Source organism: Gasterosteus aculeatus, chromosome 7 (assembly GCF_964276395.1).
Source record: "Gasterosteus aculeatus chromosome 7, fGasAcu3.hap1.1, whole genome shotgun sequence".
In the NCBI taxonomy this organism is placed as follows: domain Eukaryota; kingdom Metazoa; phylum Chordata; class Actinopteri; order Perciformes; family Gasterosteidae; genus Gasterosteus; species Gasterosteus aculeatus.
The window spans coordinates 1,212,695-1,224,619 of NC_135694.1; the positions used below are offsets into that span (position 1 = coordinate 1,212,695).

Genomic DNA, 11,925 nt, shown 5'->3' on the forward strand with positions numbered 1-11,925 from the left:
CTTCCACATCCTCACCTGCGTGGAGCGCCGACTGGCCGTCGTTTATCCGATCACCTACCTGCGGCTGAGGGAGAGGGGCGGGGTCAGGATCAGGAATGTTGCCGTCGGATGCGTTTGGCTGTTTTTTCTCGGGTTGTTTGGCCTAAACATGTTTATGAGCTCCGCCTTTTTCATTTGTCTCTCGGTGTCCTCCGTAGTCGTCATCTCTTTCTGCAGCCTCTCTGTTCTCCGCGCCCTGATTCGTCCGGGGCCGGGGGACGGGGCCGGCGGCCGGGAGAGGGTGGACCAGTCCAAGTTGAGGGCCTTTTACATCATCACGGCCATATTGGGAACTCATTTGTTCCGGTTCGGGGGATACCTGCTCGTCCTGTCAGCCTACAACTCCCTGACGTGGAGCGAGCAGGTCCGCTGTGACTTGTTGCTGGCGGGAGTGTGGTTCGGTTTGCCCGGCAGTCTGGTGTTACCTCTGCTCTATCTGCACCGGGCAGGGAAACTGCTTTGTTGTAAGAACGGAAATGGATCAGAACAGGGATCAGAGTAGCACATCCTCAGTTTGCATACCAGACCTGTCTTCTCTTTCACAGCAGCAGCTTCTTCCCCAAAGTCCTGGTCCTCGTGAGCCTCCCGTCCCTCCGGGGGAATGTTCCTCACAGTAGCTTTTGAAGTGAATGTTTCATCCCATTGAATAGATGCCATTGTGTTGTTTCTCTCTCTCCAGAAAATGACTCCAACAATCCAGCCATACTAACTAAATCTACTAGCAGAAGACTGTACTAGTCTACAGCCTGTTTGGATCCCCAAATGACAAGGGACGCACATCTAAATGACAGCTCTTTTTAACATCCACACAAACACATTCACCAAAAACAGAAATATTTACGGTAAAGTAACACACGATGTGCATCTGGTTTTAATGCGTCATATTCATCTCGCTGGTCGCTGATCTGTCTCCAAAATGCAAAAACTCCAGCTTGTGAAGTGATCTCATTTTAAAGCATTTAACATCTCGAGACATAAAATCTTTCAGTTTATATATTGTATGTCTGACATATTATGGCAATAAATGTTTCCTGATAAAAATGTAAATGACAGCAAAGCCGGAGATTCTTAGTCGTAAGTCAAAGTTCTTCCATATTAACAATGTTGGGTATTCAGTTTGCATATTTATCAAGCTTTTTGATTTAAGAAACTTATAACAAACCTGATTAGATCTTTTATGTACACCAATTGATTCCTTCCTTGTGTAACATGTGTTTTTAAATGACTAAATAAATTGAAGCAATAACGACTCTGACATGTTTTTGTGTGTCCTCTGGATTTATTACTGAGGTGATGCACATCCAAAGCAAGTCTAGATTTTTTTTAGGCTAGTAAGTGTTAGCATGCTAACATGCCAAACCCAGTCCAAGGGGCCGTCCAATCCCAGCACGCCCAGTACAGACAGGAAGCCGTCAGTCGGACTCGTTTCCGGTGGGCGTCGGCCTTCGCCAGGCCGGCACCTTGTCACCAGTCCGGTTTGTGGTTTACATGGATATTGGGGCGTAGTCGGGGGGATGAGGGGGAGGCTTCACCGTTCTCATCGCTGCTTTATGCAGATGATGTGGTCCTAATGGCATCTCCAACTCTCCCTGGAGGTCACAGACCAGTGTGAAGCAGTCGGGATGCAGATCAGCACCTGTAAATCTGAGGGCCGAGGTTCAGAAGCAGCTCCCCCTGTTGGAGCAATTCTCGGGTTACGTGATATGCAAAACATTCACACACAGACGCACATTTACGCTGCAGCCGGCGACAGTCCACCAGTCCACAGGCCAGAGACACAGCGGACAGAATATCAGAAAGATCACAATCAAAAACTGCAAAGAAAGTAGGTGTATTTTCATGGTGGAAATTCGATCAGTTTAATTCATTAGAGTGACATCTGTTACGAATAATGGCGGTTAGTTTACACTCTTCATAAGATATTGTTCTTCATTTGTTTTTTTTAAATGCTTCATTACCTGATTTTAAAGTATGAATGTTATATCTGTCAATAATATTCTTGTTCAATCAAAAACAAATGTGAAAGGTAATTCTGTAGAAGATACCTACCTTCATGTTGTGATGATTTTGATCAATAAATCTACCTGTTGGAAGAGTGTGTTTAGCTTAAAGAGTGCGTAAGATGAGGACGTTTAAAAGGACCTTTTGTTAAGATTGTGTCTTATCTTTCTCTCTTATCCTCTCTGTCCCTGACTCTTGCCCCCAGTCATGTCAGTCAACTCCTCTTCCTCGTTTTCTCCTTCCAACTCTTCCTCCATCAATGTCATTGAATTCCTGCAGAACTGCTACAGAAGTCCAGCCGGCGCCTCCAGCATGATCGCTTTCACCGTCTGCAGCCTCCTGCTGGTCCTCCCTCCCTGCGTCTACGTCGTCTACCTGGGACTCAAACAACGGCGCTCCGGCACGGCGGCGAGCCACTCCGACGTCTTCACCTTCCACATGGTCGCCATCGAGCTGATGAATATCGTAGGGTACCTTTTATGCTGTTGTGGCGTCCTCGCTGGTCTCCCAGAAATGCTGGTGGGTATTGTCTTTTTCGCCGTCCACTTGTGTGGCCAGCAGCTGTTTCACTCTCTGACCTGTGTGGAGCGCTACCTGGCCGTCGTTCACCCCGTCACCTACCTGGGACTGAAGAACCAGAAGGGCGTCAGAGTCAGAAACGTCTCCATCGGATGTGTTTGGCTGCTGTCCTTTGCAAACACGTTTGCCCTATTTGTGGAGAAAAACGATTCCAACTTCATCTACCACTATTGTGCCTTAACCTTCATCCTCATCGCTGTCTCCTTCTGCAGCCTCTCTGTTCTCCGCGTTCTGATTGGTCCGGGGCCGGGGGCGGGGGCGGCGGGCAGACAGCGGGTCGACCGAGCAAAGATGAAGGCGTTCTACACCATAATGGTCATACTGGTAGTGCTGCTGGTGAGGGCCGGGGGGACTGTAGTTACCTCTGTTCTGTATAACTCTGCAAATGTGGGGGAGGCGGAGAAGTGCACCACGTGGCTTTCGATGATGTGGTTCAGTCTGCCCAGCAGCCTGGTGCTGCCTCTGCTCTTTCTGCACAGAGCGGGAAAACGGCTTTGCACACCAGAAGCAGTATCTCATTAGATTATTTATTCAGGAAATGTATCGTCTGGAGATTCTACATCATTTTTGTCTCTTCTAATTGTTGTAACATTTTATTGAGTAATGCATCTCTTTCACTTATAGTCATTTTTTATTCCACTGGAAATGTTTTATGTCTCTCTGTATTCTTTTTATTTGACTTTGTGGTAATTTGGATTCCCCCAGTTGGTTCATGTCTCAATCCAAATGAGCAAATCAAACAAATAGTCACATTGATTGATGATTGCGTCATTAAAATATAAAATACCCAACAGGTTTATGCAAAGGACTGGACTATGGTGTGGTTTACAGCCTGCGTAGGTCTCAAAATAACAAGCGACACACAGACTGACAGGTGTTTGATTTGAATAAGCTCATTTGAAACATGTCACACATCCAGTTGGTGAAAGATGAGGTGGATAAGCACAAATGATCCATAACAATTAAATACACAATGTGCATCTTTCCTTGGTGCACTGTGCCCTGTTACACTGATCTGTGTCTAAGGAATAAAATATGTTACAATTGTCTGTGTTCACAGTGTTTTTACTAACAGAGATAACAAGTGTAGTAGTATTGAGTGTAGTAACAAGTGTAGTAGTAACGAGTGTAGTAGTAACGGGTGTAGTAGTATTGAGTGTAGTAACAAGTGTAGTAGTAACGAGTGTAGTAGTAATGAGTGTAGTAGTATTGAGTGTAGTAACAAGTGTAGTAGTAACGAGTGTAGTAGTAACGAGTGTAGTAGTATTGAGTGTAGTAACAACTGTAGTAGTAACGAGTGTAGTAGTAACGAGTGTAGTAACAAGTGTAGTAGTAACGAGTGTAGTAGTAATGTGTGTAGTAGTAACCAGTGTAGTAACAATTGTAGTAGTAACGAGTGTATTAACGAGTGTAGTAACGAGTGTATTAACGAGTGTAGTAACGAGTGTAGTAGTAACGAGTTTAGTAACGAGTGTAGTAGTAACGAGTGTAGTAACGAGTGTAGTAGTAACGAGTGTAGTAACGAGTGTAGTAATGAGTGTAGTAATGAGTGTAGTTGTAACGAGTGTATTAACAAGTGTAGTAACGAGTGTAGTAACGAGTGTATTAATGAGTGTAGTAACGAGTGTAGTAGTAACGAGTGTATTAACGAGTGTAGTAACGAGTGTAGTAACGAGTGTAGTAGTACTGAGTGTAGTAACGAGTGTAGTAACGAGTGTAGTAGTAACAAGTGTAGTAACGAGTGTAGTAACAAGTGTAGTAGTAACGAGTGTAGTAGTAACGAGTGTAGTAACGAGTGTAGTAATGAGTGTAGTAATGAGTGTAGTTGTAACGAGTGTATTAACAAGTGTAGTAACGAGTGTAGTAACGAGTGTATTAACGAGTGTAGTAACGAGTGTAGTAGTAACGAGTGTATTAACGAGTGTAGTAACGAGTGTAGTAACGAGTGTAGTAGTACTGAGTGTAGTAACGAGTGTAGTAACGAGTGTAGTAGTAACGAATGTAGTAACGAGTGTAGTAGTAACAAGTGTAGTAACGAGTGTAGTAACAAGTGTAGTAGTAACGAGTGTAGTAGTAACGAGTGTAGTAACGAGTGTAGTAATGAGTGTAGTAATGAGTGTAGTTGTAACGAGTGTAGTAACGAGTGTAGTAACGAGTGTAGTTACGAGTGTAGTAATGAGTGTAGTTGTAACGAGTGTAGTAACGAGTGTCTCTGAGCAAGACACTGTACGTGTGTGAAGGAGACAGACAACAAAACGCCCCTAAAGCTGCCAATCAAAAACAATGCAACGTTATAAAGCAGCGTCTGGCGTTGCACAACATGCAAAACCTCCAGATACCGATGAGTATTTGTAGCGCTCACAGTCCAGAGACACAGCGGACAGAAGATCAGAGAGACCTGAATCCACTGCAGGCAGAGTGAGTGTGTTCTAATGAGCTAATGTGATCATTTCACATATTTTCTTTTTGAAAGTAAATATATTGTGTGATTGTATAATATTCTTGTTTGATCAAAAAATTTCATTTAGAGTGTTTCTGGTCATTTTGGGTTGTTTGTTGTTGTTTTGCAACTATTTCAACTACTTTTCTAAACATCTTTAATCTTTATAATCTCAATCAATGTGCAATGTGCCAACATTTGGATATTTTGGAGCTCTTGGGTACCTGGGTCTGTGCCCGATGTCATCTTCTCTCTAAATATCTGGTTTAGCAGAGTTTGATAGACTAAGCTTCATTTGTTCACGTTGTGAGTAATTCTGTTCTGAAACAGGGGAAACATCAGTTATTCTTATAAACTTGGGTAATGTTCAAACTGTGAGTACCTGTCTATTAATGTTCAGCATAATTCAGGTGGGCAATGTTACAGCATCCCGCCTTGGGTGGAGATTACCATCAAACGAATGATCCTCTGATTTTTCATTAATACTATCTTCCTCTCGTATTCCACTCAGGCCTCCTGTCAACAGTCATGTCAGCCAACTCTTCCTCCTTCAACTTGTCTGCGTACCTGCAGAGCTGCATCGACAGCACATCCTGCGCCTCCGGCATGATCGCTTTCACCGTCTGCAGCCTCCTGCTGGTCCTCCCTCCCTGCGTCTACGTCGTCTACCTGGGACTCAAACAACGGCGCTCCGGCACGGCGGCGAGCCACTCCGACTTCTTCACCTTCCACATGGTCGCCATCGAGCTGATGAATATCGTGGGGTACCTTTTATGCAGCTGTGCCGTCGTCGGTGGTCCCATAGAATTGATGATTGCGGGTATGACCTTTTTTAGCATGAACATGTGTGGCCAGCAGCTGTTTCACACTCTGACCTGTGTGGAGCGCTACCTGGCCGTCGTTCACCCCGTCACCTACCTGGGCCTGAAGAACCAGAAGGGCGTCAGAGTCAGAAACGTCTCCATCGGATGTGTTTGGGTGCTGTGCTTCGCATACATAAATACACTATTTTTGGGGACCTTTTTTTCCTCACACATCCTCTCCTTTTGCGTCACATTGTTTAACTTCGTCCTCATCTCCTTCTGCAGCCTTTCTGTTCTCTGTGTTCTGATCGCTCCAGGGCCGGGGACGGGGCCCGGGGGGGGGAGCAGGCAGCGGGTCGACCAATCAAAGATGAGAGCGTTCTACACCATCACGGTCATACTGGGGGTGCTGTTGCTGAAGCTTGGGGGGTCTACAGCTAACTTTGTCATATATTCCTTAAAAGACCTGACGCGGTCCGATGGTTGGATTGTGTGGTTGTGTTTGACCTGGTTGTCTCTGCCCAGCAGTCTCCTGCTGCCGCTGCTCTTTCTTCACAGGGCCGGAAAACTTGTGTGTCGTAAGACCATCGAGGACTGAGGACACGGGTCAGATTAGGTTGTTGATCTTCTTTCGGCTGTGTGTCTTTGGTTCTTTGTTGGAATGTGATCCTCCTCGTTGGCAAACGTCTTGATCCAGACAAGCAACATTTGTTCTATTGAACAAACAGTCACAGGGATTTAATCAGAATAAAATATGAAACATGTTAGCAAAAGGCTGGACTAAAGTCTCCTTTACGGCCTCTTTTTGTCTCAAAATAACAAATGACCTTCTGAGACTGACAGGTGGGATTTGAATGAACACCAGTTTTAAGTTACAGATCATGTGAATCCAGTCTGACCTCCACGTAAAATACAAAAACATAAAAACAGGCTCATTCCCAATAATGAAATACACGATGCAAGTACATATTTAATATGAAAGTATATTTAATGTCCTGTAGGCTGGTATTGTCTTGTGTGCCTGAAGAAAACGTAGTTCCCTGAAATGTATTTGCATGTATAATCCTAAAATATAGTGGTTGCAGTTTTTATGTGCATTTACACAAACATTCCCAATGTTTGTTTTTCAAATGACTGAATAAATCATCATTAACGGCTGAAGTGTCTTTGAGCAAAGTAGTGGCGTCGTGTTCTTCTGCATCTGGGAAGGAAATTAGATGCAAATCAAAATAATTTTGAAGTGAATGAGCGATTTCCTACTGGGTAGAAAACATGCAAAACACACACACACACACACACACACACACACACACACACACACACACACACGCACACACACACACACACACACACACACACACACACACACACACACACACACACACATAGTGTTTAACTGAGTATTTATTGACAACACACCAGCTCATCATTCAGACACACGACGACGGTCAGAACATCAAACAGTTTGGAATCTAAAACGACGTCAAAGTGAGTTTATTTTAATTCAATATTCTTATGTACATAAAGTGACTTTTGATAAAGTAATAATACTTTTAATAAGTGTTCGTTTGTTGAACTTTGTTCAATGTGCTCGAGAGTAGTTTTATGTTTGTAAGTTTGTGGCTTCATTTCTGTTGTGAAAGTTCTGAAGACTCGATTGTTCATATTTTAGTCGTTGGAATGTTAAAGAAATGAGTTGCAGACAATATGTTCCACGGTGAAATGTGAGCGTTTTTAGTTGCTGTTTAGTTGCTGTTGTTGCTGTTGCTGTGTTTTTCGTTGTTGCACTGCATTTCGTTGCCTCAGTACTTGTCCCTTGTGCAATGACAATAAAGTTAAATCTAATCTAATCTAATCTTTAGTCTTTACAGCTTCATTTCATGGATAAATGTACTAAATCTTAAAAAGCTTTACCGTGGACACAGACAATGAAGATGTTTTTGGTCATTTTGCTTTTATTTTCAGATTCAAACTGGGGCCTTTAGATATCAGTCAAATGTCCGAGTTTTTCTTCTTTCAAAAGGTCTGCGAAGGTCGTATTCTACACAATCATTTCTCAATATGCTATTAGCAAAGATAACCTTATTGTATATGATATGATCAAGCACAGGTAACATTAGTTAGAGTGATTTAAGCATTTAAGAGCTGATAAAGCGTTATATTTTAACGGTGTCATCATCAACATGAGTGCAAGAAAATTGAACCCGTTTAGTCACATTCATCACACCTTCAGATGCAAACCGCAACCCAAAAGGACGACAAAGAGACACAAAGATGGTTCTGTTCCCTTTCAAATCCAGGACGGCTTAAAATCAGGAGAGCTGTCACTCAAAAGAACCAATAGAGTAGAGTAACACTGGCGACACAGACACGGACCACGGAGACCAGGGACACCAGGGACACCAGGGACACCAGGGAGACCAGGGACACCAGGGACACCCCAGCGAGACCAGGGACACCAGGGACACCAGGATGACCAGGGACACCAGGGACACCAGGGATACGGGATCAGACGTCAAACAAGATGCAATCTGTGATAACATCAAGAGTTGGAAATGTGACTCATTACTGTGACTAATGTAAATGACTTACTGAGTGTGTGTGTGTGTGTGTGTGTGTGTCTCTCATTCACTCTACTCGTGCCTCTTCCCCCCAGTCATGTCAGTCAACTCCTCTTCCTCCTCTTTTCCCACTCTGGACTCTTCCTCCGACAATATATACGACCTTCTGCAAAACTGCAACAGCACCTCCTGCGCCTCCAGCCTGACCGCTTACACCGTCTCCAGCCTCCTGCTGGTCCTCCCTCCCTGCGTCTACGTCGTCTACCTGGGACTCAGACGACGGCGCCCCGGCACTCCGACGAGCCACGCCGACGTCTTCACCTACCACATGGTCGCCATCGAGCTGATGAATATCGTAGGGAACCTTTTGTTCTGTTTTGGCGTCTTTACCCGTCGCTCAGAAGTGGTCATGGGGAGCATGTACCTTACTGCCATGAACATGTACGGACAGCTATACTATCACAGTCTGACCTGTGTGGAGCGCTACCTGGCCGTCGTTCACCCCGTCACCTACCTGGGCCTGAGGAGCCAGAAGGGCGTCAGAGTCCGGAACGTCTCCATCGGATGTGTTTGGCTGCTCTGCATTGCAAACGTGGGTTTGACATTCTTGAAGGACACCAATTTCATCTACATCCTCCGTTATTGTACCTTCATCTTCATCTTCATCGTCGTCTCCTTCTGCAGCCTCTCAGCTCTGCGCGTTCTGATTGGTCCGGGGCCGGGGGCCGGGGGGGCGGGCAGACAGCGGGTCGACCGAGCAAAGATGAGAGCGTTCTACACCCTCCTGGTCATACTGGGGGTGCTGTTGGTGAGGTTAGTGGGGACTACATTTACTGCTCTTTATTCTGCCACCGCGCATCTGGGGGGGTGTGAGAAGTGCACTATGTTTATGTCGGTACCGTGGATGTCTCTGCCCAGCAGCCTGGTGCTGCCTCTGCTCTATGTTCACCGGGCGGGAAAACTGCTTCACTGTAGGAACCTCAACGAATGAGCACAAGGATCAGATCTGATCATCTTCTAGTAGCTGTTATTCTGGGATTGTTTTAAATATCTTTGTAGTTCGTTTGGGTCCTTGCAATCTGGTTTTGTCGTTTTCTTTTTTTAAAGATGTATGTTTTAATAAACAAGCATTTAAACATTCAATTTATCTGTAAATGTAAAAGTCGGCATACCTGGAGATTCCTCACCATACATTATGTATCATAGCATAGTACACACCAGTTATCAGTCCAGACATACAAAGGACACAAGATCAGGATCTAAAATCAACCGTCAGAGTGAGTATCATTATATTTTATTCAATATTCTTAAACACATAACAAAGTAATGCCAATAGCAAACCAATAAATCTGTAAAAACACTGTTTCATTACTATACTGAAACGTAGAGGACTACATTAATCCTCTAAAGTTGTTCTCAGATGCATATAGAAATGTGTGCTTGGGGGTTTTGTTCATGCTTTATCAATATTTGTGATTGTTCTGAAATCTATTTTTACTGTATTGTGTCTATTCGTGGTCACTTAGTGTCATTTGTCACCAATGCAGCGTCCAGTTCCTCTCACGTGTGAAATATCTGAATAACCTTTACGTGAATCAAGATGAAATAAAGGACAAATTGCGTACACTTTTGTGACAGTCTGAATTAATCTCTGCAGCGCCCCCACCGGGTTGGAGTTTGTATTTGAAACCTGCAACTCAACATATTGTAATAACTGTGCTTTTGCTAATTAGATAATTGTAGCCGGGATAGAGTCTCGTACAGAGGCTGAACCGCGGTACTTCTGCTTGCCAGGTCTTCCTACTCCGCCTGCCCGAGCGTCTGTCAGTCCTGCTCGCTGCTTATCAAGGGGGGACGATCAGTCTGGATTAACTACTTACGGCAACACTGCCCCACTCTCTCGCCTCTGCAGCTGAGCTAACCACACCCCGCCGCCACAGTCATATTAGCATGCTAACATGCTAAAACGAGGACATGGAAACAAGCATAGCCCAACAATGGTCGGTTCTGGGTTCTTAGGATAATTGTTAACATGGAAAGAACGCAGTAGAGCCGACCCACTTTTTTTGTGATTATTTGACCATGACAAAGAAGATACCGTGATTGTGTTCAGTTGTCATGGTGACAATCATGTCACCGGGGCCGTAAAAGATCCCAGCTCGCAGTTGACGACACTCCAGAGACGGATGGAGCTCATAGTTAGCCAGCTAGCTTGTCCTTCTGCTAGCGCTCATTTCCTTTGACCCGTGAACTTGGATGCTAATCCCACCATAAGGCTGGAGTGGTGACAGACAATAAGCTGTGACTGTCGGTTGATGGTAGAGTGCTTCCCTACGCTGTGGATGAAGGATTATGTTGGCAGATATCCTGCAGCGCAGCGTTACTTCGCGCAGATGCAGAGGTGCACTTAAAAATGGCCGCTGACATTCCTGCTACCTTGATTTGAATGAGAATATCCGTTTTACTCATATTTGATTATTCAACTGTAGTTGTGTTAGCATGTTGCAATGTTAGCATGCGTAAATACTTTGTTTAAAGAAGATGCTGAGATTGTGAGTCATGATCTACATGATTTCACTATTTCTTCCCCTCTTTCTCTCTTATTCCCTCTATCGCTGACTCTTGCCCACAGTCATGTCAGCAAACTCCTTTTTTCCTCCTTCCGACTCCACCAGTCTCTATTATTTCCTGCAGAACTGCTACAGAAGTCCAGCCGGCGCCTCCAGCAGCGTCGAGCCACTCCGACGTCTTCGCCTTCCACATGGTCGCCATCGAGCTGATGAATATCGTAGGGTACCTTTTATGCTGTTGTGGCGTCCTCGCTGGTCTCCCAGAAATGCTGGTGGGTATTGTCTTTTTCGCCGTCCACTTGTGTGGTCAGCAGCTGTTTCACACTCTGACCTGTGTGGAGCGCTACCTGGCCGTCGTTCACCCCGTCACCTTCCTGGGCCTGAAGAACCAGAAGTGGATCAGAGTCAGAAACGTCTCCATCGGATGTGTTTGGCTGCACTGCTTTGCAAACATAGGTTCCCTATACGTGGTGGAAACAAATTCAATCAACATGTTCTTTTATTTATTATTATTCTTTGGCCTTCATCTTCATCATCGTCTCCTGGCCGGACAGCGGGTCGACCGAGCAGAGAAGAGAGCGTTCTACACCATCCTGGTCATAGTGGGGGTGCTGTTGGTGAGGTCTGGGGGGACTGTGGTTTACTGTGCATCATTTAACCATCTGCATCTTGAGTCTGAGAAGTGTACGGCGTGGTTGTTGACATGGTGGTCGTCTCTGCCGGGCAGCCTGGTGTTGCCTCTGCTCTTTCTACACCGGGCAGGAAAACTCCTGTTTTTTTGTAAGAACAGCAACAGATGAGGTTAAAATCCGCAGAAAATACCTTTTCTGTGCTCATTTTGGTAGTTTTAAATCTCTTTGTGGATATTTTGTGTTGTAGTGCTCAAGCATTATCTTTTTTTTAAATTATTTTATTCTGCATTTCTTGTCTAC

General features: G+C 44.7%; 1 protein-coding gene across 1 annotated transcript in view; it reads left to right on the forward strand.

Annotated features, from left to right (window-relative positions):
- LOC120821342 (uncharacterized) overlaps window positions 1-1,278 on the forward strand; it is a 3,272-nt gene extending 1,994 nt beyond the window's left edge. The window contains exon 2 of the mRNA XM_040179767.2: window positions 1-1,278. This exon is cut by the window's left edge and continues 385 nt beyond it. Coding sequence (XP_040035701.2) covers window positions 1-541 — 541 coding nt within the window. The 3' untranslated portion in view covers window positions 542-1,278.
- Window positions 1,279-11,925: the final 10,647 nt, after the last annotated feature.